The following is a 26,884-nucleotide window of genomic DNA, read 5'->3' as shown; positions in this document are numbered from 1 at the left end:
GAATATAAAAAATAAAAAAAAACAAAAAAGAAAAAAGAAAAACAATATAAAATTATAAATAAACTTAAAATAAATGTGCATTTTTCCTAGTCTCTGTTTCATTCTACTCAAATAAATTATGATGATAAAAAATGAATATGTTTGTCCCAGCGTCTCAGTTAAATTCGTCTCAGGACCAACATGGAGGTCCACTCAAGTAAACCAGCCTAGTTGATTGGTGGAGTTGTTAGCGGATCGGATTCAGTTTTGAAGGAGGTTCCATCTAAAGCGGGCCCCGATATCGATCCGAACCGGCTCCCCCGTGGGTTCCATCTTTCCCTCCAAAACCCTTTCCCCTGTTCGCTACCTAACGACGCTGACCGCAATCTCTCTCCACTATTATTCTTTATTTCGTCATCGAATGCCTCGCTCTTCCTTTCTCACCGTCGATCGCTCGGTCGCTCGCGCACCATGTCACTTCAAATCCTCTGATTTAGGTCACTCTGATTCATCTCGCTCACTCATGGCTTCTGCGGCTGACGCCAACGGGGAAGAAACGCAAGTCTTGGACATCGACTCGCCTGAGTATGGTATGTCGCCGTGTACCCTAATGTTTCTTTATGCCAGTGATCTGAGGATGGGGACTTTTTCTTCCATTATGGAAGTTGATAGATGATGCTTTTATGCATTTGATTTTAGGGGAAATGCCGATCTTGTACGGGGAGACCCAAGCCCTAGATGGCTCCGATGGTGATGACGACCGAGGGATTGACGAACGGGGAACGACGCAACAGGTGGACGTCTATGAGGAAACTGCAGAGGTTTACGACAGCGGGGAAGGTACGGATGGAACTGAGGTGCTTAGTGGTGATGAGGAAGAGTTCTCGGACGAGGGTGCTGTTGCTCATTGTGGAGATGGAAAGAATGGTGCTGATGTTGAGTTGCTAACACCGGCTATTGGAGGAGACACTTTGTGCTTGGATGATAAAAAGACAGATGCTTTTGTCGATTCTGATGCTACGACTGATGATGACGGTGATGATGATAGTGATCAGGGTGAAGATGCAGGTAGTTTTTGCTTGTATTATTGTTTTTTTCCATGGTTATCTCTAATATAACCTAGTGGATCCATAGTTTTTGATGCCTTCTCAAGTTGGACAATAATCTGGCTGTAAGCAAATGTTTTTTCTTGATTGCACACAATTGTTTTATTGAATATGATATATACATGTTCAGACCATATCAACAAGCTTACCTCCTACTCTTTGTGGCCTGAATGGCCCTTCCTTCTCAAGGAGGGAACAGTAGCGACCACAATCCAAGGGATCCTTCCTTTTCTAAGGAGGTAACAACACCCCTTGTATCATGATAATTTCTTTATGAAACCAACTACATGTCACCGGCAAGAACAATAACATATAAGTTGCCCAAACTCGTCTTGGAAAATGGAATAACATGACATCAAAATTATAAATAATATGGATAATTTGAAACACCATTAAAATCAACATAAAAGATAGCAACTATCCTCAAATGAAACCACAAGGCAAAATATCCATCTGTAACCCAAAAAAATAAAGAAATGAACTAATAATTTTTTCATGATAACACTTAATTGAAATTTTTTAAGCAACAGTTTATTGAATTGGCATGATGCAAAACTCCTACTCAAGTGCGCCATACATAGGGATGGCAATGAGTCCGGTACTTGTTATTTACCCCACTATCTAGACTTGTATCTGGCTATCTATTCAATGGTACTCATAAATACCTATATACAACAATAATAACAAGTCTTATACCAATAGATGAGGCTGGCTATATGGATACTTCTACGTCATTGGACTCTATCTCTTACTATATTATTATCTATATTTATATAAATTTTATCTTGTCATCATTGCTAACCAAGTCTTCATTTTCCTCTTCCTCGTTTAATGTGCGTGTTTATCATAGTTTTATATTGCCTAACTAAAGCATTTAACTACATCTACGTACCATCTTAAATGTATCTCTTGGAGTTTTCTTTCAATAGGTGCAACCTTAACTTTCTTTTTAAAGTTCTCATTTATTATCATGCCTATCCTCGTATGTTTGTACATCCACTTTAACATCCTCCTCATCTCCACATCTCTCATCTTCTACTTGTGTGCTCGAGTTGTAACCCAACATTAACTTCATATAACATAGCAAGTCTAATAATCCCACATAGTAGGTTTAAATACCATATAAATTCTTAAAATCAAAATCTATATCTAGGCACTTAACTAAATTTACATTGAGACTTTCCACAAGATGGGTGAGTATTTATTTGAAAAAAAGAAATGTGGTATCAAGTGTCCACAGAGGAGGGTGGTTTGATTATTGCAAGAGAGTTGGCAAGGTGTATATGCGATGGTGGCAGAGAAATTGGTATAGGTTCCTTGAGCTGAGCCTTTTCATTGAGGCTGGTGAGCAAATGGTTTCCAATTTAATGGAAATTCAAAATATTTAGAACCACAATAGGGAAAAGATCAGGAGGCTAATTACCCTAGCGACCTTGGCGGGTTTGCTCTCCTTAGCTTTTAGAAGATCAATTTCTGGAATTTGTTTGAAGAAAAGGTGGATTGCAAATTCCTTTGATATTCGATGGCTTTCCTAATAAACATTACTCAAGATGAGGGCGATGACGGGAGCAGAGTACCATTGGCAGGAACTCAATTGCATGAGAGCTGATGAAGTTCAGTTGGAGTAGCAAAGCACAATAGATAAGTCAATGACGGATTAGGGTTTAAGTAAGAGGATTGTAGGAGGAACAATGATTGATCGAGATACTAGTTGGAGACTAAATGATTGGCTAAGAAGAAAGGAATTAGAGATTAGGAGCTGCAGTGAGCAGAGTGGCTGGATAAGCTATCTTAAATGGTAACCTTAGGATTAAAGTATTGATTACATTTTTTTATTCATGGGTGCTTGTGGATATTTGAACCTGCTCAACTTCGTCTAAATATCTAACACATTGATACTCGAATTTAACCTAACCTATTAAGATAAATGGGTAATCAAACCTAAAGGGTACCCATTACCATATTTAGCTATACCAATGAATTTCAAGTTCAACTAGAAGTAAGAGTGAGTGTCAATATGCCTGTGGGTACCTCAAGAATAGGGAACTCTTTGTTTTTATGATTTAACCCCTCTTCATTATTTTACTCACCTCTTTTGTTTTTACCTATATTCATGTTTTTCATTAATCAGATAGAGACCCCTAACTACGTTATTTAGGCTACAAGCTCGACCTCTACCACATGGCTATAGGGAAAATTTTCTTGTATTTAATTTTCAACTTTTATCTTGTTCTTCATTCATCAAGTTATCAATAATATGACATTGATTACATATTCATTTAAATAATTTTATGCAACTGAATTTCATAAAATTTATATTACAAGAATAATCAGTTTATCAATGTGATAACAACCAAGATCGTGGTATAAAAATGTTATCAATATTATATAATGTCTAACAAGTAATGGTATATGAAATCTAGCACTTGTTACATCAATCTGTCTGATTAACCCTTTTCTGAATCCAAATTCAGCCTTAAATAAAAAAAGATGAAAAATCACCCAGCTCAACGGTAACCGTTGTATCAATTCACTAGCAAGAAAAATTTCTCCCAACAAGACTTCATTACTTACTAAACCATGATTTTATGGAATTTATATAGAAATCGCAAAAAAGAAACACACTGAATCATAGTGAGGAAATGATCAGTTTGATCCCTAATCGTATCCCTAGCCGATCATTAAACATTAAATGTGTGGGAATTTACTAGAATCTACTCCTACATGAAGCAAATGCATAAAAACTACAAGTAAAGTTTACCTACTGTGTTATGACTTCAGAAGAACACGCTGAATTTTCCATGTATGCTGGCCTTTAATATAGAGGGCTACAAGAGGATTATATCTTAGGTCAAGACACTCCAAATCCATCATAAACCAAAGGGAAAATAGTTTCTACTTACTAGAGGATTGAATGGACCCAAAAGGAAGCTCTAACTTGCTGTTTTGGGTGCTGAACTAAGGAGGCAGCTGCCTTCTTGCCGCATTCCTTGCTGCTGTGGTTGGTAGCAGAAATCACAGAAAATAGGGGGCTTAGTGCAGGATATTCAGTGGAGAAGAAGGCTTGCAAGTGGGAAAATAGGTTTTGGGTTATGAGAAGAGGAGATATGGGATCGCCATGTCTCCTCAAGCAAGGTTGTGCAACATCTTTGCAGATGGGATTGGGAGGGCAGTTGTAACTCCTCTTCCTCACACAACTTATCAAACCTTACTTTCCAGCAACTAAACTGAACCCCAACCTCTCAAACCCCAACTAAACTCAACCGAACAAAAGTCCAAAATAGGCCTTAGGATTAAATCTTTGTTTCAGAGAGTCTCTAACCCCAAATGCCCCCAAAAGGACCCAAACAACCCAAGAATGCCACCAATCATTACCGAAAGAGGATTTATAACTAGTAGGGGAAAAAAATCCAGATCATAACATGCTCTACCATTGTCAAGCTCCACATTTCTGATTATCCCCTCCATACATATTGGTAGTCACTCTATGATTATTTTATTAGCTCCTCGCTAAACTTATCTAGACATTTTTAAGCAAATATCAGTGCTGTCAGTGACTAGAAGCAATACAGGAAAGTCTGGAAGCTATTATTGTCAATCCAAATGAATATATTAGTTCTTGCACATATTTAGGTTATGAGTTGTGACAAAAAAAAACACAAATATGTATCTGAAGATTTTAACACATAGATCTTTTTTACTTGTGTCAAATATTTCTTTGAAGAGCTTGCTTTGTTGAGACCGCCTTCATGATGACTTCCTTGGAACAGTAACAGTTATTTGTGTTGATTACCTTGGTAAGTTCAATCATTTCAGAAATTTCTCTCTTTCTAATACACGCCTGAGGCTTCAGGCGCACAAGGCGCTGAGAAAAGCGCCTTCTACAGCGCGAGGCGGGTGCTGTTCGCCAGGCGCGCGCCTAGGCACGCCTGGGCACGCCTGGGCACGCCTAGGGCGCTTTCGTGCCTCACAGAAAGCGCGATCGAAGCACATCGCGCGATCCTTCCCATTCACGATTTCTAACCAAAAAACCATTTCAAACCTAATTTGGTTTGGAATTAGGGCACGGAGAAGAAAAGGGAAGAAGAAAATAACGGAAGGAGAAGAAGAATCCTTGCAGAAGAGTCGCGCCATCCTCCACTGCCGCCGCCGCTTCTGAGTTGCTTCCGTCGCTGCCCAGGTATGCGTTTTTTCCATTTTTTTTTGTTTTTCTATTCTTCACTTCATCTTCTTCTTCTCATCTTCTTCTTTTGTAATCTTCTTCGCTTTTTCGCTTCGCTTCTTCGCTCCTTCTCTTCTTTTTCTGTTTTTTCTTTTTTTCTTCTTCTTCTTCTTTTCGTCGTTTTCACTGTTCAATATTTCAAGTTTTCAATGTTTTTTTATCACTTTCGTTTTTTCTCTGTTATATCTTCTTCCTCTTATTTCTTTTTTGTTTTTTCCCTTCCCGTTGACAGCAAGACAGCAGACAGCAGCAGTTTTCTTTTTTGTTTTTTCCCTTCCCGTTGACAGCAAGGCAGCAGTAGTTTTCTGTTTTGTTTTTTTCCCTTCCCGTTGACAGCTGTTGCTGTGATGCTGTCCCGTTTCTGTTGCTGCTGCTGTGATGCTGTCTCGTTTCTTTTTTTTTTGTTTTATTTTGCTGTTTTCTTTTTGTTTTTTTGTTTTCTGTTGCTGGGACTGTAAAATACTGCTGCTGCTGCTGTGAAAACTGCGATGCTGTCCCTATTTGCTGGTAAATTTAGCCAATTAAAACAATGTGCAAACAATGTGCTTGTTGGTAATGTGATGTGCAAATATTTTCTCTCCCTTTTTGCATAATCAATTCAAGCCTGTGATGTTGTCCCTATTTTTCTTTTTATTTTCCTATTTTTCTATTGCTGGTACCAGTGGTACAGTACTTTTCTATTATTGTTGATACTTGATACTAGGTACAGTAATTTACAATTCCATTAATTCATTAATTTTTTTATTTTGTTTTTAATTTTTTAGGTTATTTTCTTGTTCAATTATCATGGAAGGTAGTAATGATACTCCAACATATATATCAAAAGATCCGGCATGGAGTTATTTTCAAAGAGTTAATTCGAATAACAAAAATGATTTGATTTGTAACTTTTGTCAAAAAGTTACAAAAGGAGGTATCTATCGTGCAAAACAGCATCTTGTTGGAGGGTTTCGAAATACTATGACTTGCAAGAAATGTCCGCCTCATGTACGCGAAGAAATAAAAAATTTCATGGAGAAAAAGACGGAGAAAAGCAATCTTTCTAAACTTGCGACATTAGATTTTGAGGATGTAGACCCTCTTGGTGATGATATTGATATGGATGATATTGAAGCTAAAGCTGTACCGCCTATAAGTACAAGTACAAGTTCTAGATCAGTGAATATGCAAAAAAAGGCCAAGACAAATATGTCTAATGGATACATATTTTGCTCCTAATGTGCAAAAAAATGTTGAAAGTAGAAAGGGTAAAGAGAGGCAAACTACGATAAATGAGGCATACAAGAAAGAATTGAGAGAAAAAACTTGTATGGCTATAACTGAGTGGATGTATGATGCGGCAATTCCTTTTAATGCCGTTAACTATTCAAGCTTCAAAAGGATGTTGGACTTGGTTGGCCAATATGGTGTAGGTCTAAAAGGACCTAGTTATCATGAGGTGCGGGTTCCTTTTCTAAAGAAGGTTGTTGATAATGTGACTAATGATTACATTAAGTCGTATGAAACAGAATGGGCAAAGTATGGTTGTAATTTGATGGTAGATGGGTGGACAGACAAAAGGCAGAGGACATTGATTAATTTTTTAGTGAATTCTCCTAAGGGTTCAGTTTTCATCGAATCGGTTGATGCTTCTGATTATGCAAAAACTGGAGAGAAAATATTTCAGTTGCTTGATCGATTTGTGGAGCGTGTAGGAGTAGTAAATGTTATTCAAGTTGTAACGGATAGTGCAAGTAACAATGTGCTTGCTGGTAAGAATTTATTTAATTTTTTATTATCATTATGCTTTTTCTTATATATGTTAAAATTATCTAGTTTTCTAACTTCTTTTATAGGAAAATTATTAGAAGCAAAAAGGCCACACTTGTATTGGACTCCTTGTGCTGCTCATCGCGTCGACTTGATCTTAGAAGATATTGGGAAATTGCCTGATTTTAAAGCAACATTGAAGAAGGCAATGAGTGTGAATGCTTACATTTATGTTCGCCCCGGCATGGTAAATATGTTGAGGCAATTCACAAGACAAAAAAAAGCTTTGTCGGGCGGGTGTCACAAGATTTGCTACTGCTTTTCTCACTCTTGAAAGGATGCACCTACAGAAGCAAAATTTAAGAAAAATGTTCATTTCAAAGGATTGGACAGAGAGTAAATGGGCAAAAGAAGCAGCGGGGAAGAAGGTAGCTAAAATCATCATGACACTTAGATTTTGGAGTAGTATTGTGCATATTTTAAAGATATATGACCCTTTAGTCCGTGTTCTGAGATTGGTTGATAGCGAAAGAAAACCTGCAATGGGCTATATTTATGAGGCTATGGATAGGGCAAAAGAAACAATATGAAGGCCTTTAAGGAGAAAGAAGAGAAATACAAAGAAGTGTTTGAGATCATTGATAAGAGATGGGAATGCCAACTTCATCGGCCTCTGCATGCTGTAGGACATTATTTGAATCCAGAATATTTTTATTCATACACAGATTCAAATATCTGTGGAGAAGTGGTGAATGGTTTGTTTGAAACTATGGAGAGATTGGTTTCAAACGCTGCCGAGCAAGATAAAATCACTGCCAGCTCTCTATATATCGAAAGGCAGAAGGGCTATTTGGGAGGAATGTGACAATTAGACATAGAAGAGCATTATCTCCAGCAGAATGGTGGGAATGCTACGGAGCAAATACCCCAGAATTGCAAAAGTTTGCTATTAAAGTGCTTAGCCTCACTTGTAGTGCTTCTGGTTGTGAGCGCAATTGAAGTGTATTTGAGCAGGTATGTAATAATATAAATGTAATACTATTAGTATGTTACTTTTATAAGTAGAAAATAGTCTTTGTTATTTTATTATACTTATTGTGATTTTTGACATTTTGTAGATTCACAGCAAAAAAGGAATAGGCTAGCTCAGCAGCGCTTAAATAATTTGGTATATGTGAAATACAATCGTGCCTTAAAACTTCGGTATGACGCACGTGATAAGATTGACCCTATCTCTTTGACAGATATTGATGATAGTAATGAATGGTTGATGGGTAGAATGGATGGAGAAAGTGATAATGAAGAAGATGAGTTGGTTTTTGACGATGATGACTTGACATGGGATGTCGTTGCTAGGGCTAGTGGAGCTGAAGAGCCTGAATATTGTACTAGAGGAAAAAATATTGCATCTATGACCTCTAGTTCACATGTTAGGCCTAAACAAGTCGAGAAGAGAAATACATCTTCCTCTATGAGACACTCATCTCTAAGACTTCGAGATGAAGAAGAAGAAGAAGAAGAAGAAGAAGAAATTGAATTTGAAGAAGATGAAGATAAAGAAGAAGAAGAATACAATGAGGATGATCTTGAGCTTGATAATTAATTTGACTTATTACGCTTGTTTTGATGAACATTGTTAGTTTAAATTAGAAAGTTGAAACTTGAAAGTTTGAAACTTTTATTAATTTTATCATGGTGTTGCTTTACTTGTTATATTTGATATTGATGGTGTTGCTTTACTTGTTATATTTGATATTGATGTGTGTGGAATATTAATAATTATCATATTTGACATATTTTATAAGTGTGTCAATAGTTTAGTAGTCATCAACCTCATGTTCAAGAGGCGCACGCCTCAGGCGCGCCTCACGCCTCGGGCCCTATGAGCCCGTCGCGCCTCGGTGCGCCTCGCGCCTCTAACAACATTGTCATTTACCATAATGGCTTTGCTTAAGTTTCATAATTATCTTAAATTTGTATAGTGTATCTTCTTTCTGGCCTTTTAAAATGGTGTTGAGATTTGAAATACAATGGTTATTCTATATTTCCATATGCCATCTTATGTAATTTTATTTTGGTTATCTTTGGTCCTAAAATGAAGGGGAGTCTTGGCGGAACGATAAAGTTGTTGCCGTGTGATTTAGAGATCACGGGTTCGAGTCTCAGAAACAACCTCTTGCAAAGCAAGGTAAGATTGCATACAATAGACTTTTCCCTGGATCCCGCATTGGCGGGAGTTTCGTGCATCACATTGTCCTTTCTCTTTGGTCCCAAAACATATTTAGGAAGATCTAATTTTGCACATTGCATAAAAGAGATTATTGGCTAGATTGAACACTTTTGGTGCTAGCTTTTAGGGTTTGAATTTTTCCTTGGAGATAAATTGTCGTTGTATACCAATTATTTAGAATTAATATCTCATTAAAAGGGTAGTCCGATGTACGAAGCTCCCGCCATGCAGGTCCCGGGAAATGATCCATTGTATGCAGCCTTATCCTGTTTTTTTTAAGAGGTTGTTTTCAAAATTAATATCTCATTGTGGAAATTTAATTGCATTTGTAATTCTGAATAGCATTATGGCTGTGAGTGGTTGATGCAAAGAAGGAAATAAATTAAGATAAAAAGGCTATAATTAAAGTAAATTGAAAAAGAGTAGCGACAATTAAAATTATCATTTTTTCTTATTTAAAAATTTATTTCTATATATACTGGCGAGTTATGTCTATAAAAGGAGTTTAGACTATTTTAATCATTTGAATTAATAAAATTTGCACTTTTCTCCTTTGTGTGAGAACTTTTCTTCTTTATGTGACGGTTTACATCTCAGTATAAGGTTCATATCTTTCTTTGTCTGTGCTGTGTTAGTGGTTATCTTGAAACTTAATATTTATTTGTCTGAGCTCCAATTGCTCTAATAACTAAGAATTATTGACCATCCTGGTCAGAATGTTTAATCCGAATAGCCTATGATAAAGATATCCCCTAAGTTTCAGATTAAAATAAACTTTTCATTTGTTGAACTGAGATAGCCCATCCTTTAATTACCTAGAGAGAGAAAAATATAGAAAACTAAGAACTGCTTGCTGGGTTATACGTTGACTATTTATTTTAGCCCTGAACATGCAGAACCTGCAGTTTGGGTTGACAGACAGACGACTCAGCTAACTGAATTTATCTGACTGATTAAAGGATGCCATTTTAGTTTGATGATCTTGGATTTGTGATCCAACTTTTCCATCGCTTCAATGTTACATTATGTGATATTTGATAGTCCTAGAAATTCATGACTTCTCATATTTGATAGTCCTAGAAATTCATCACTTTTACCTCTTTTTTTCCTTTAGCTCATATATGTGTCACAACACTTTAATGATTGAAGGAGTCCTCTACTTTATCCTTAATTGTATTTCTTATGTATGTCTTTTTTAAACTATTTCATATGTTCCATATCCTTCCAATTGTTAGTTATGCATTCTCATATTTCTTATTTTAACAGGACTTCTTAATTTAATACCATCTTGATGTAGAGGATTTTGGAAGCTTTTATCCTTTCTTTTTTATTTTAGTTAATACTATATTTTCATTTTTTTTAAGGACCTGCAAGGAGGAGCTTTGCTGCAGTTCGTGTGGCAGCAGTGCGTTCATCCGGTCTTGCTGCAGCTCAATGCTTTGCTTCTAGGATGTCTGGGGATGTATCAAGATCTTTTCTCTATCCCAAAAATTGTGAAATGGGAGATAACTCTGTAGATGGACATAGAGACTTTGCAGGAATTATTGTTGATGAATTGTCTACTAGCAGAAAGTATCCCAGTTCTCTCAGCACCGAGGTTGGTAAATCTAACCTGGATTATAAAGTTGTGAGCTTCCAGAAGTCTACGACTTACCTTAAAGAAGGAACTAAGAGCAGATGCTTTAACATGAGGGTCAAAAGACTTTTTAATGAGCTGTTACCTTCTGAAATGGATGAAAATGCTGATGTGGGTTGTAACATTTCCAAAGTGAACACACCACATTTGCTTACAAGTGATAATGGTGCTGCAGGATTAAGCTATGTTGTTTCCCAGGAACCTAGTGATTTGTCTCAGGCAAATGCATTGGACATTGTAGATCAGTTTCTTTTAATCAATGATGTGGGTTCATCTCAAGAAAATAAAAATGTGGGAACTGATACTTTAAAGTCACCTCATGTTTCTGGTGCAAAGATAGTACAACTTGTGGCTGAAAGAACAAATTGCACAAGTCCAGTTGGGAAGCCAGAAGTATTTGATTGGAATGACAGCCTTGAAGATGAAGGCGGTGGTGAAATTTTTACTAAAAGAAAGGATTCCTTCTTTGATGGAAATTGGGGTGGTCTGAAAAGTCATAGCCACTTTCAAAAATCTAGGCAAGCAATCTCACATAAAATAAGAGATGAAATTGGTAAGCATGGAAGGAATGTTGCAAACTTTGAAAACACTGAAAGAGGGAATGCTTCAGCTCATTCAGATTCAAGGTTTGTAAGATCAAATGTTGTAGGTAGTGGACAAATTCATATATCTGAAACAAACATAAAAAAGAATTTGTTCAAGGATCAAAATGAAGAAGCAAACTTAGTTCCTTTACAGAATCAATTGGATGCTTCTGACACAAAAGGTGGATCGGAAGGTTCAACTGAGGTTGGTCCTGATACTCAAATGGCAGCAGAGGCGATGGAAGCTCTATTCCATGGATCACCATTTAATGAAGAAAATGGGATTGTGCATCCTGCAGTGAGGAATCCAACTCAGGATGTCAGCAAAAATCTAATGATAAAGAGGTTTTCAATTCCTCCGCAAAAGAGGACTTCTATTGATTGTTCTGATGGCATTATTACACGCTCTAAAAAGAGAAAGATGCTTTCTACAAAATCAAGGGAAAAAAGCCCTAAGTTACTTAAAGTTGGTTCTACTAGCTCGAAAACGAAAAATAATTTGGCGGGCAGAACTGTTGCAAGCAGGGACAAAGAGAGGCTAGTTGGTCAACCAGATGATGTTGGCTTAGTTAGTGGCCATGATTCTTTTAATTCCTCTAAGAAAAATCCACAAGAAATTGTGGTAAATGAGAAACTAAGGCAAGAGAATCATATTTTGGTGGACAATCATTTTGCTTATCAGACTAGGAGTTCTAAAAGATTTGAACAAAAAAGGACTTCACTTGATGGTTCAAATCAATCTACTACATTTACTGATGCACTAATTTCTAAGGATGTAAAAGGTGGGAATGCTCTTTTTGCCAATGAAGTTTTGGGCTCAGATCTATCCTGCAAAGTAAACAAGCATCAAGCAACTCAAACTAAGCCATTAAATTGTACTCTGCACAGGGAAGAATTGCATACTTCATTTCCAATAGATGGCTCTCACTATCCAAAACGAAGAACAGATCATGTAACTTCAGGCAACTTGAACTGCACCTTGAATAAAACATCATCTGAGGCAACTGACGAGTCCAGCAAACAAGGAATGAAGAAGAAAATATTTGTAAGAAGCATAGCAGATATCCTAGATAAGGCTAAACGGAAAAGGCGTTCCAATTTTACTTGCACTAGATTCCATTTTGATAGAGAGCCTTGGAGTACTACAGTGCTACAGATGATTTATGGTACTGAAACAAGATCATCACTTAAATCTCCAGTTCAACCAGTTTCAGATGGTGACAGATCAACCAGGAACAATTTACTTCAAATGTCAAGCAATGCCAATGTTCAGGACAAGATTTTGGATGCTGAAAAATCAAAACTGCCCACAATAAGTGCCAAACATGATGAAGATGCCACACATAGTACATTTTATGAGTCACCAGCTGCAAAAGTGCAACCACAAAAAAATTTGGTATGTAGAACAACTAAAGATACAAATGTTGACTCACCTATTTGCACAGCTAATGATCCTACTAGATTGTGCATCAAAACTGTATCATCATCTATAGCTACTAGAGAACTTCGAAGATTAGAAGCTTTTACTAAGGATTCACTTACCTTGCGGAAAGATACACAGAGACGAAAAAATATGACTGGTGTTCGCGTTTTATTTAGTCATCATTTGGTTGAACAGACTATAAAACAGCAGAGGAAGGTAACTTGAATAAGATTTCCATGGCTAATCATTTAAAGGTATCAGTTGCCAGTTATCAAATGATATGAGATGACACTTTTGCCTTTTTTTCTTTTCATTTTTGAGTAGATATTAGCATGTCTTGGACTTCCGATTGCTTCTTCAATTTCAGAAGCAACTCACTTTGTCTCAGACAAATTTGTTCGTACACAGAATATGTTAGAAGCTATTGCGACAGGTAAACCTGTAGTAACACCTATGTGGCTTGAAAGCTGCAGACAAGCGAATTGCTATATCGATGAAAAAAACTATATACTGAAGGATACAAAGAAGGAGAGAGAGATAGGGTTCAACATGTGTGTGTCTATTGCTCGTGCATGTCAAAGTCCTCTTTTGCAGGTAATCTGGAGCTTTTTAAGGTCTAGCTAAATTTATGGCTATGTTGTTTTTCACTACGTAGCATTTTGGCAATGTAACTAAATACATTAATCTTTTTTCTCATCCTTTTCTTTGCAGGGAAAAAGGGTGTTCATAACATCAAATGTCAAACCAAATAGAGAACTAATTGCAAGCTTAGTCAAGGCATGCAATGGCCAGGTTATTCATTCTTTATTTTCTACATGTCCAAGGTCCAACTGTTAAATTCATATTCCTATTCATTTTTACAACTCATTCAACAGTTGTTTATAGTACTGCATATTAACAGTACAGTGCAATATAATTTAGAAATCACAAATCAGTATAATAAACTATAATTTAATTAATTTGAATATTATTAATGATATAACATTGCATATTGCTTAATGAATTAATAACATCCATGTAGCTGAGCCCAATAGTTGTAGCAAATATGGCTCGACGATGATATTAACAACATTCTGAAATACAACCACTCAATTAGCAAAGTGTACTATGCTCGTTTATTTGCAATTTTCTCTTACATTGATTACTCATTAACAATGAAATCCTTCTTGGAGTTCCTGTTGATAGAAGTTTAAAAATTAATGGACTGAAGGAACTTCGCTATTGCAAGTGCTTAGTTCAAAGATGGATGCTAGATTTGTAAATGTTGTAAGAATGATGGATTTATCACATGGCCTGCTGGATGAATATCATCCATCAGCTGTAAGGCATGAGATAAAATTCACTAATAAAAATGTCTCTTCACATTTTGTTTCCTGCATTTGTTATATTGTAAGCTAGTTCATATCTGGCATTTGCAACATAATGTGCTTTTATTTTCTTTAGATTGGGTAGACTGGAAACAATTTGCTACATAGCTGGTAGCTTAGAAATACTCAGTTTTCACTCACTAATAAATTGCAATTTGTCAACTTTACTCAGGCAATCAAGAGATTTGGGAGATCAGCAAAGAACCAAGGAAAGGTACCAGGCGACCTTTTGGTTATCTCGTGCGAAGAAGATTACTCTGTCTGTATCTCTCTCCTTGAAAAAGGTAATATATCTCCCTTTTAATCAATTGAGATTCAGGTTTGCATTGGGATTTTAAAAGAGATGGCATAGATAGTTACAAGTCAAAACCCTCCCTTCAGGTGTTGGCATTTTCAGCTCAGAGCTTCTGCTCAATGGTATAGTCATCCAGAAGCTAGAATACGAGAGGTTAGTACTACTTTATAGAGATCTCAAATCTATGACACAGTTCCAGACCTAATACCGTTTGTTCTCAACCATTACAGGCATCAGCTCTTTCTAGATCATGTGAAACAAACCCGTTCAACAATGTGGCTGAGACACAAAGGCTGATCAGTTTTTTCCTGTTACCAAAACTGCATAGTGCTTCAACTGGTTCTCACGAATGTGTACTTTCACAAGGTAACCGCACTAGATTGTAAATTTGTCTACCTTCGGATGTGAAGTGTGAAGAATGTCTGTCTTCATCTCAGTGGTTGTATCGTGGCCGAGCTGTGTTATTATTGTTACCCTTTGTTTATCACTTTACAAACTGTTTCTTGTTACTCTTGTAACTAAACTGCAAGATCATGAAGATTTAGGATGTATGAATGGGGAGTTTTGTGCAATGATAAAATTATTCCTTTATGACCTGATCCATCTTTCTCCAGGATTTTGTATAGCAGGTGCTTGGTGTATTGGGCTCTTTTTTTGTGTTTCTAAAAGTTATGCTTTCGATGTGTTGATTATATTCCTTTTAATCAAATTGTCACTTTGCTGAGTCTTCACATTACCATGTAATATAACCACAAAATTAATATTCCATCGCTTATTTTATCGGAAAATAAATTACTCTAGTCATTCATAACACCCTTTTTTTTCTTCTGAAATTGGACTTAAGGGTACATCACCAAGACATGTTTAGAATTTTGCTATTCAATTAGACCCATCCATGCATTCTATGATGATTTGATCAGAATAAGATTCATAATTTGATACTCATTAATCACCATCAATTCCATATAGATTGTTTTTCACAAAGTAATATGTTTAAGAATAACTGAGTATTTTTTCCATTTTAAATCTCCATATTAAAGCAGTATATGGAGAACTTGCTGGAGTAAAAGAAGGAGAATAATCAGTTGCGCAATAAGCTTATGATATGGATCATGCTCAACCCACTCTAGATATTAATGATGATCCATTATGCATCAATGGAGGTCCAATTACAAAGGCTAAAGCTAAAAAGATGAAGGAAACACTTAATGTACTAATTGAAGATGTGAAGACCCAAGTTATCATTGAAGAAGGTTTGACTAAGAGCAAGTCATCCGGTTTAGTCAACCTAATTCAAGCCTTAGATGAGCTGAATTAACATTTAAGTCTCATATCTATGTAGTATGGATATGTAGGCTCAATTTGGACTCAATTTCTACTTTTATTTGGATTGTAATAATGACATAAGCTTAAAATAGCTAAGTAATCTATATAGGCCTTTACTAAATGGACTTTCGTTTGACCTTATAGGTTTTTTTGGTCATCGTATAACTATAAATAAAGGGAGTGATAGCTACACATGTATCTTTGACATATTTTTCAATCTAAAGCACAGTGAGGCTCTCGCTTGTTGGGTTTTTCATTGAACTAGAACTTATCAAGGTATCTCCTTGTGGCGTTCAAAGACTTATCAACCTTAATCCCAAGATTGTGGCGTCTTCCATCTTCTATACCAAGGTTCGTGTTTTCCTAAGCATTGGGTCGATGTTTCTTTTCATCCATCTTATCGTCTTAGACCTTCTTTCTTTCTGTCTTTAATTCGTTGTGGGTTTTTGAAATATCTTTCTCGTTGGGTTCACATCATTTGGTATCAGAGCTTTGATTTTCTAAATCGATTTGGTTATCCTTTTTCTTTGTGTTTTAATCTTTGTCTATTTGTTCAACATTATCTACTTATCATTATCATCTCGATCTTAGTGAGTTTTATTCGTCTTGTTACTATCAAATTATTTTCGACAAAAAAAGGAGGCAGAAATTCAATATATACATACATACACACACGGAAAAAAGGCCTAAATTAAAAAAAAAATTTCAACAAGAAAAAGGTTGAAATTAAAAAAAAACATTTTTGGATAAAAATAAACCGAAATTTAAAAAAAAATATATATTTTCGACAAAAAAAGACTGAAATTCAAAAAAAAAAAATCGGTAAAAAGGCCGAAATTCTAAAAAAACAAAAATATTTTTAGAAAAATAGAAAAAAAGGAAACAAAAAAAGGTGTGTAGAGAATTATTATTTCTATACTTGCACTTTCTAATTCCACATTTCCTTTAAAGTTTTACCTATTATACTTGTACTTTCCAATTCCGCATTTCCTTTAAAATTTTGCCTATTATACTTGCACTTTCTAATTCCGCATTTCGTTTAAAGTTTTGCCTAGTATATTTGCACTTTTCAGTTCCGCATTTCTTTTAAAATTTTGCCTAGTATACTTGCACTTTTCAATTCCGCATTTCCTTTAAAGTTTTGTCTAGATTTAATTCTGACACCTGCATAGATTAAGTTCTGACAAATTCCTTTTCAGTTATTATTTCAAGTATCTTTATCTTTTAGTCTGCATTCTCATAAGTTTTTCCTAGATTCAATTCTGGAAAATTTTCTTTTTGAACTTAATTTAAGTTTTCAATTCCTCGATTTGCATTCAAGGAAAAAGTGATCCAGACGCATATTTAGAGTGAAAAAAGAAAGTGGAATTAGTATCTGATTATCACAATTATTCTGAAGAGAAGGAGGTAAAACTTGCTGTTATCGAATTTATTGATTATGCTATTATTTGGTGGGATCAAGTTATTCTAAGTAGGAGAAGAGATAACGAGAGACCCGTTGGCACTTGGGAAGAGATGAAATCAATTATGAGAAAGAGGTTCACTCCATCACATTACTATCAAGATTTGTACCAATGGCTACAAAGTCTAATCCAAGGATCCAAGACCGTGGAGGAATACCACAAAGAGATGGAGATTGCCACGATTTGAGCCAATGTGGAGGAGGACCGAGAAGCAACCATGACAAGATTTTTACAAGGTTTGAATTCAGAAATTGCAAATGTAGTGGAGTTGCAACACTATGTGGAGTTGGAAGATATGGTGCATATTGTTGGTGCAACATCCCTCAGGTCAAGGTTGACCTGGTTGACCAAGCTGAGTCTTGGTTTGAGTTTAGATGTTTGACAATAAGAAATTGATTGAAGAAGAGTCAAGTAGGTCAAGGTTGACCGGATACTTGACTGGGAAGTCCTAACTGAGATGTTAGGTAGAATGGAAGTCCTGGTAAGTGAAGCCAGGCAGAAGGAAAGTCCTAGTGAGTGAAGCTAGGCAGAGTGAAAGCCCTATTGAGTGAAGCTAGGTGAAAGTCCTGGTGAGTGAAGCCAGGCAAGGGAAAATCCAGATGGATCAAGGATGATCGGACATCTGGTGTTGGGAAGTCCAAGTAGGTCAAAGGATTGACTGGATACTTGGCACGAGGAAATAAAGATAGGTCAAAGGGATTGACAAGACATCTGGTGGAAGTCCAAGTAGGTCAAGGGAGTGACCAGATACTTGGCATGAATAGAAAAGTCCAAGTGGGTCAAAGGGATTGACCAGACACTTGGTGGGAAGTCCTAGCAGGTCAAAGGAGTGACCAGATGCTAGACATGATGTACCAACAGGTCAAGGTTGACCGGATGTTGGTTTGAGAGGCTTGGGACTTGCTTTTGGGCAAAAACCAAGTACTGGATCGATCAGTGGATCGATCCAGGCCTTTCCTAGCGAACAGAGAGCCTCTGAATCGATCCGTGGATCGATCCAGATGTCCCAATCGATCAGTGGATCGATTGGGACGCGGCTGCTTCGCGCAATAAGCATTGGATCAATCCGTGGATCGATCCAGGCGTTTTTCCAGAGCATAGAGGCGCTCTGGATCGATCCGTGGATCGATCCAAAGCCTCCCCGATCGATTGGGAATAATTGAATCGATCGGGATCCGACCGTTGGCGTCGATAAAGGCCGCAGGCACACGATTCCTTCGGCACCTCTTCGCAGATTCATCTCAGATCTCTCGCCAGCTTCTCCACAGCACTCACAAAGCTCAGATCGCCAGTTCTTGAAGGATCTTGGAAGGTTTCCAAGTCAAGAGGCGGATCAAAGCCAAGAAGAAAAGCTAGGGTTAGGGTTTGTACTCATTGTAAGCTTGTAAGCTTGTATTTCTTGTATCCTTTCCCTCTCTTCTTGTGTTGAGTCTTGTAGGGCTTCTCTACCCTTGGTAGTTACCATAAAGGAGAGTTTTACTTAGTGGAGGGTGTGTGTGTTGGTGTGGATCCTTGGATTAGTCACCTCTTGTGAGGTGGATACCAAGTAAACCAACCGTGTTAGCGTTGTGTGATTGTTTCTTTGTATTTCTGCTGCACATCTTTGAAGAAACAAGCAACGCCGAGCAACGAGTGAACGCGACGAGCTATTCACCCCCCTCTAGCTACTTTTGGTCCTAACAAGTGGTATCAGAGCGAGGCCGCTCTTCACCGGAATCATCGCCGGAAGGGTCAAGCATAACAATGAAAGCTAGAGGGTAAAGAAGTTGGAGCAAATTCATTAAAAGTCAAAGAATTCAAGAAGCTCAACTTCAAGATGCAATTCCAAGATGTGCTTGGATTTGACACAAGGGTGGCTCTACCATACACATCGGCAAGCTTGGATTCTTGGATATCAAGAATCGAAAATTTTCTTATGATGGAGATAGAGCAATGGTTTGCTCTAATGGAAGGCTTCAAAGCTCCAACAAACTCCAAGGGCAAGCCTCTCAAGAAAAGCAAATGGAGCTCGGAGCAAGTCTAAAGGTGCGAGGCAAATGACAAAGTGACCAAGCTTTTGGTCAATTTATTGCCGAGCACCATCCTTTGCAAAATTGGAGAATTTGAAGATGCAAAGTAATTATGGAGCAAATTGGCCAAGCTTCATGAAGAGATCCCCTCCACTGTACAAGAGCAAGAAGTATCCAGAGAGGGTGACTCTTTGGAGCAAGACCAAGAGGAGGACTCCAAGGTTAAGAGATGCTCAACCTCCGAAGAAGAAGTCCAAGAAGAAGCTTCATCCTCAAGGGAATGCATCGAAGGGAACAAGGAGGGAGCATACTCCTTGTTTCATATTCAAGATGATGAAGCCTCCACCTCTAGGATTGAGGGGGAGCGATCTTTGGTGACGCCGGATCAAGAAGAAGGAGAAGCCTCTACATCCGGGTCAAGAGACAAAGAGGAGGAAGAAGATTCTACCTCCACAAGTCAAGAAAAATCAAATGGAGGGAAATCAAGGTCCGATCAAGAGGAAGCTTCCACCTCCGGATCCAAAGGAAAAGATGCCACCCCTAAAAGCAAAGGTATAAATATTTCAATTAATAATAAAAATCATATTATATGCTTTGAATGTAGGGAACATGGGCACTACAAGAGCAAGTGCCCCAAATTGGCCAAGAAAAAGGGCCAAATGACACAAAAAGGCAAGGAGAAGCTCAAGGAGACCATCCCCGGAACAAAGAAAAGCAAGGAGTACATTGTGTGCTTCTTGTGCAACCAAAAGGGGCATTACCGAAGTCAATGCCCTAAGGGGAAGAAGGTGGTTAAGGCTCATGGAGGAAACTCAATTCAAGGGGGAGCCTCCAAGGTAAAAAGAAAGGTAACTGTTATTGAGCCTACCCCTTTAAATTATGGTAAAAAGCATGGTAGTTCTAACTTATATCATTTTAATGCTATTTACCATGAAAATAGGAAGCATGATAGCGTTAAGGAAAAACATATAGCTTTTCATGCTAAAACCACTACACCTAGGGCTAGGAATGTGGGTAAAAGTCTAGGCAAGAACTCTAAGGATTCTAGTTACAAGTCTAGAAACAAAAATGCTCATGGATCAAATGGAAAAACAAAAACTAAGGACTTAGTGATGGAAAATCAAGTCTTGAGGTCAAGACTTGACAAATTAGAAAAGACCCTAAAACGAATGGAAAATATCCTAAAAGGGCAAAACGAGCATAGCCTAGGTCTAGGAGCACAAAAGCCATCCAATGGCCATAGAGGTTTGAGATACAAACCCAAAGCTAAAAGGGATGTGCCTAGTTATCATAGGGTTCCATATAGCTATGGAACAAACCCTAAGTCTAGAGGTCAAGTCAAAGATACAAGGGAAGATATCCCTAGAAGTATCTTTGCAACCAAAGTGACTAAGACCTCTAAGAAGTCTAAGAAAGTCACTAACAAGGTCACAAGGGAGGCTATCCCTAGAGCTGACCTAGAAAATGTGACCAAGGCTTCTAAGAAGCCCAACAAGGTCATTAGGAAGGTAACTAGGGAAGTTATCCCTAGTGAGTACCTAGAGCATCCAAGGAGCACCAATAGGTGTTGGGTTCCTAGGAGCATTTTCTCTACCCCATAAATGGGTTAGAGAGTGTCAACTCCGATTAGAAGGGTAGTTAACCCAACTTTGAGGAAATTGACACTCAAGGAGCATTTTCAAGGTTTTGTTAACCTTTGAAAATGAAATGAAATTATTATTTACTCCTTGAAAGAGTAAAATGTGCCTAATGGTGGAAGAATTGATTTTAATCTTAAATGGCACATATTGGGAAATTTATAAGAACTACCAAGTTGGGATTTTGGTATGTTCTTAGGAAATTTAAGGCGATCCGGGCCTTAATTTAAAGGTGCTACTCTTGTGGAAAAATGAAATATGCCAACATTCGAGGATATGCTTATTTTCAATTGGCATGCATTAATCAAGGGAATTAGAAATGCCAATTTAAGCTTTGGCATTTTCTTGAAGCACTTAATCTAGGTTTAAGTTGTAAGTTTAGCTAAGATTTTAAGGATACTTAGATAGTTAATCTAGGTATAATTTTTTTTTGCTAAATCTTGCCATGATTGTTTGCCCATCATATGCCATGACATCATGTCTATTTTTGCATTCATGTTTTATTATGCAAAATCCAAAAATACCATGTCATGACATTCATACATCATGTAGTTATAGAAATCTTTCTTTTGAAAGTTATTTTATTTTGATGTATGCCATAACATTATCATGCATTAGTTTAATTCCTTGTAATTAAGGACAAATGACATTTAACAACACTTATTAACAAGTGACATCCTAGGTGGATGTCTAATATCGTTAAAATGCCTAGATAGATATGCATGATCCCTAGATTAGGGCAAAACCAAAATCTACATCTCACAAAGACTATAAGGTGACTTGTATGTGCTTTAGTGCACATTAGATACAAGTGAGATGTTAGGATGATGAACAAAGCTCAAGATGTTGATTTAGTGCATTCTTTTGAGTTTTTAGGTTCATCAAAACACATAGTTATGTGTTTTCCCATCATTGGGAAAGGTAATGTACAAGTCATGTGCATTATGCCCAAGGAACATGATGGGATATTGGTTTTGAAAATGTTTTTAAAAATGCTTTTGGAAAACCATGGTGAAGGCTATCTTTTGATAGTAATCACCATTGAATAGTTAGACACAAACTTGAAGAAAACGCTAAAGTTTTAGCAAGTTTTCAAGCTTGTGTCAATCTTTGAAAATATGATGTATTTTCATAGAAAACTATTTTTCCATGATTAAGTATGCCCTAAATAATGTCTACACAAAATTTTATAATTTTTGGATTTTTGTAGAATTTTCTAGGGGTTTCTGAAGTTGACTGAAATGGAATTTCAGCAACTATCAGTGCTTCGATCGATCCATAGATCGATTGGAGTGCCTGAATCGATCCGTGGATCGATTCAGAAGGCAAGTTTCCCGCGAGCAGAAGCTCGCTGGATCGATCAGCCGATCGATCCAGGTAGTCTGAATCGATCAGTGGATCGATTCAGAAAGATTCAATCGATTGGAACCCAACTCCAATCGATCCAAGTTGCTGATTTTGGCTGGGAAGGCCTGATTTCAGCATCTTTAAACCTCTTTGAGTCTAGGTAACCATTCCAAACCCCTAAAATATATTTGTATACATACAAAGGGTGTTTTCATGTGAAAACAAGGATGGATTGGTTAAGGAAGGCTTCATTGAAATTTAGGTTGAGGTTTGTTTCAAATTTTGAGTATTTGAACCTCAAAACTTCTAAATTTGGATTTCCTAAAGGTTTAGGGATTCCAAGTCATTGTTGGTGCAATGACAGAAGTTACCACCATGTCTTTAGGGGGAGGGACTCTTTAAAGACATGAAAAATTTATTTTTCATGAACCTTGGAAGGTGGTTAACCTTCTTTAAAGAAAATGCTCATGTATGAGCTTTTGAACTTGAAATGGGGAGTGGATATCCTCATTATTTCAAGTGGGAACTCAAGTGGTTAGAAAATGCTCAAGGTTGGGTATTTGTCTACATTGAGGGAGAAGTTAAGGATAAATGAAGGGTATGGGACCTTCATTATCGTGTTGATCACAACGACCGATGTTGTGAACAAGGTTGAGCAACTCTTCAGGGGGAGAATCGTCAACAAATGGATTTGTTGATGTGTACCCAAAATTGGGGCATGGGTTGATGTGTGCCAATAGGGGGAGAATGAAAGGACCTGTGATTGGGTGTAAGTTAGGCTTTCATTACCTAGAGGGAGTGTGCCCTCTTAGGGGGAGAATGAAGAGCTTAATTTATGTGTTCATTACCTAGTGGCATGAAGATTGAGGCTATAGGATTAGCCTAACTTACATGTGGTATTGTAAGTGTTATTGTGGTATTGTCAAACATCAAAAAGGGGGAGATTGTTGGTGCAACATCCCTCAGGTCAAGGTTGACCTGGTTGACCAAGCTGAGTCTTGGTTTAAGTTTAGATGTTTGACAATAAGAAATTGATTGAAGAAGAGTCAAGTAGGTCAAGGTTGACCGGATACTTGACTGGGAAGTCCTAACTGGGATGTTAGGTAGAATGGAAGTCCTGGTAAGTGAAGCCAGGCAGAAGGAAAGTCCTAGTGAGTGAAGCTAGGCAGAGTGAAAGCCCTAGTGAGTGAAGCTAGGTGAAAGTCCTGGTGAGTGAAGCCAAGCAAGGGAAAATCCAGGTGGATCAAGGATGATCGGACATCTGGTGTTGGGAAGTCCAAGTAGGTCAAAGGATTGACTGGATACTTGGCACGAGGAAATACAGATAGGTCAAAGGGATTGACAAGACATCTGGTGGAAGTCCAAGTAGGTCAAGGGAGTGACCAGATACTTGGCATGAATAGAAAAGTCCAAGTGGGTCAAAGGGATTGACCAGACACTTGGTGGGAAGTCCTAGCAGGTCAAAGGAGTGACCAGATGCTAGGCATGATGTACCAACAGGTCAAGGTTGACCGGATGTTGGTTTGAGAGGCTTGGGACTTGGTTTGGGCAAAAAACAAGTACTGGATCGATCAGTGGATCGATCCAGACCTTTCCTAGCGAACAGAGAGCCTCTGAATCGATCCGTGGATCGATCCAGATGTCCCAATCGATCAGTGGATCGATTGGGACGCGGCTGCTTCGCGCAATAAGCGCTGGATCAATCCGTGGATCGATCCAGGCGTTTTTCCAGAGCACAGAGGCGCTCTGGATCGATCCGTGGATCGATCCAAAGCCTCCCCGATCGATTGGGAATAATCAAATCGATCGGGATCCGACCGTTGGCGTTGATAAAGGCCGCAGGCACACGATTCCTTCGGCACCTCTTCGCAGATTCATCTCAGATCTCTCGCCAGCTTCTCCACAGCACTCACAAAGCTCAGATCGCCAGTTCTTGAAGGATCTTGGAAGGTTTCCAAGTCAAGAGGCGGATCAAAGCCAAGAAGAAAAGCTAGGGTTAGGGTTTGTACTCATTGTAAGCTTGTAAGCTTGTATTTCTTGTATCCTTTCCCTCTCTTCTTGTGTTGAGTCTTGTAGGGCTTCTCCGCCCTTGGTAGTTACCATAAAGGAGAGTTTTACTTAGTGGAGGGTGTGTGTGTTGGTGTGGATCCTTGGATTAGTCACCTCTTGTGAGGTGGATACCAAGTAAACCAACCGTGTTAGCGTTGTGTGATTGTTTCTTTGTATTTCCGCTGCACATCTTTGAAGAAACAAGCAATGCCGAGCAACGAGCGAACGCGACGAGCTATTCACCCCTCCTCTAGCTACTTTTGGTCCTAACACATATGTCCATGAAAGTTGAAAGACAACTTAAAAGGAAGGGTTCAATCAAGCATGGTTAAAGTTCTAATTTATCTACTTGGAAATCTAGTTAGAACAAAAGAGATGATAAAGTTGCATCAAAGAGTAAGACCGAGTTTTTGAAGAATAAAGATGCTAATTTTCCATTGGTTAAAGGTAAAGAACCTATCCAATCTTCAAGAAATAGAGATATTAAATACTTTAAGTGTTTGGGAAGAGGACATATTGCTTCACATTTTCCAAACAAAAGAAGTATGTTTTTGAAAGAAAATGGTGATATTGAAACTGAGAGTGAGTCCGAAGATGATAATGCCTTGCCACCATTGATGGAAAGTGATATAGTAGAGTATGTCGTTGAAGGTGAAGTCCTTGTCACTAGGCATGCTCTAAATGTGCAAGTGAAGGAACAAGATGAAGAACAACGAGACAACATATTTCATGCCTGTTGCCACATCAAAGAAAAAGTATGTAGTATGATTATAGATGGGGGAAGTTGCACTAATGTGGCTAGTACTATCTTGGTTGAGAAATTATGCTTACTTACCACTAAACATTCTAGACCTTATAAACTACAATGGTTGAATGATTGCGGTGAAGTTAAGGTCACTAAGCAAGTGTTGGTTTCATTATCCATTGGTAGGTATCATGATGATGGTCTTTGTGATGTTGTTGTAGGGTCTTTCGGGCTGCAAAAATCGCTTTTTGCGTTGCGGAAATCCCGAAATCCCATGCCACCGGATCCGTGCGAATATTAAAGAGTTTATACCTTTGATGCGAAGCCCTTTGCTTATCCCGCTCATCCAAGAAGATGCCGGATCTCAAGGGTGTCAAGTGAACACCCCTCTATGTGTATCCACACGAACAATTAGGTGGAGAAGAAAACTTAGAGTGTGCTAGCACTCTTTGAGGGTTTCGGCCAAGGAGGAGGAGAGGGAGAGAAGAAGAAGCAAGGAGGAATAATAATGATCGATTATGAAAATAAGAGTAAAAAAAAATGGCTTAAGTATTTTCATCTAATGAAAATACTTAATGCTCATTAACACCATTAATAAGCTTCATTAATGAGCCTTAATGAATATTTAATGAATATTCATTCTTCATTAAATGGCCATTTTGAAACTCATTCGAAATTTGAATCTAAAATTCAAATTGAATTCCATTTATCATTGAATTCAAAATTCAATGAATATCATCATTAAGCCTCACTTGAGTCTAACTCAAGTCTAGCCTCACTTGAGTCTAACTCAAGTCTAACTCAATCAGGTCTTACTCAATTAATCTAATTTGGATTACTCTTAATCCAATTCGGTTCATCACATGAACCTAATCCTCTTGGTTCATCATATGAACCGAATCTCTATCTAATTGTCCTTTGTGTGTGACCTTATAGGTTCTTGTAACATTGGCAATGCTCCTAAACTCATTTAGAAGCATAAGTAATGAGCGGTATCTAGCAACACATTATTACTACCCAAGTTACAAGAATGTTGAGATCCAACATCACCTTGTGACTACTAATTGTGACTCTTCACAATATATGACAATGTCCTTCTATCCTTGACATCTAGATTGATCAATGTGAGGCATAGATCGTGTCATCCTCTAATCAATCTAAATCTTGAACTCCAAGTAGATTCACTCTAATCAAATGAGCTCAATATCTCATATTGACTCATTTGGGCATGACCATGCACTTAGTGGTCTCACTCTATCAAGAATAATGATGTCACGCCCGTCATATAAGAGGGATAGATCCCATCTACATCACTCACATCCCTCCGCATAATTTGTTACATACTCAGTAATCGCCTTTATAGTCCAATCCAGTTACGAGTGACGTTTGACGAAGCCAAAGTATGCAACTCCTTATGTAGGGAACCATGGTGACTTTAGGTCCAAGGACTAGTAGTCATACTAATAGCCACATGAGAAAGTATATGACACTCATATAATGATCCATGATACTTTCTCATGGCGGGTCATTCAGTATACATTCTCCAATGCATACCCATGTGTCAACTTGATATCTCTATATCCATGACTTGTGAGATCAAGTCATCGAGTTGACCTACATGCTAGTCTCATTGCATTAACATTGCCCTGAATGTTAATACTTGACTAGGAATGATTAAGAGTAGCGTTCCCTATATTATCTCACTATCGATTCAACC

General features: G+C 37.7%; 1 protein-coding gene across 4 annotated transcripts; it reads left to right on the top strand.

Moving 5' to 3' along the window:
• Nucleotides 1–354: 354 nt before the first annotated feature.
• LOC122026343 (dentin sialophosphoprotein-like) lies at nt 355–15,182 on the top strand. Of its 4 annotated transcripts, none has more exons than XM_042585022.1 (8): nt 355–569; nt 679–1,047; nt 10,651–12,902; nt 13,338–13,523; nt 13,641–13,721; nt 14,469–14,580; nt 14,678–14,744; nt 14,822–15,182. In XM_042585022.1, the coding sequence occupies exons 1-8, from the start codon at nt 401–403 to the stop codon at nt 14,886–14,888; spliced, it is 3,303 nt and encodes a 1,100-aa protein (XP_042440956.1). In that variant the 5' UTR covers nt 355–400; the 3' UTR covers nt 14,889–15,182. The 4 variants fall into 4 exon arrangements, with proteins under 4 accessions (XP_042440956.1, XP_042440955.1, XP_042440958.1 ...); XM_042585021.1 differs by having other exon boundaries at nt 10,651–13,145; nt 13,254–13,523; XM_042585023.1 differs by lacking the exon at nt 355–569 and adding an exon at nt 5,148–5,265 and having other exon boundaries at nt 913–1,047; nt 10,651–13,145; nt 13,254–13,523.
• Nucleotides 15,183–26,884: the final 11,702 nt, after the last annotated feature.

This window comes from Zingiber officinale, chromosome 10A (genome assembly GCF_018446385.1).
Source record: "Zingiber officinale cultivar Zhangliang chromosome 10A, Zo_v1.1, whole genome shotgun sequence".
NCBI lineage: Eukaryota > Viridiplantae > Streptophyta > Magnoliopsida > Zingiberales > Zingiberaceae > Zingiber > Zingiber officinale.
This window is presented reverse-complemented; position numbering and strand designations above follow the sequence as displayed.

Excerpts from the sequence above, each read along its gene's own strand:
- LOC122026343 (XM_042585021.1), top strand. The coding sequence starts at position 401 with ATGCCTCGCTCTTCCTTTCTCACCGTCGATCGCTCGGTCGCTCGCGCA. Across the intron at positions 1,048-10,650 it reads TGATCAGGGTGAAGATGCAG|GACCTGCAAGGAGGAGCTTT; the intron begins GTAGTTTTTGCT and ends ATTTTTTTTAAG. Across the intron at positions 13,146-13,253 it reads CTATAAAACAGCAGAGGAAG|ATATTAGCATGTCTTGGACT; the intron begins GTAACTTGAATA and ends ATTTTTGAGTAG.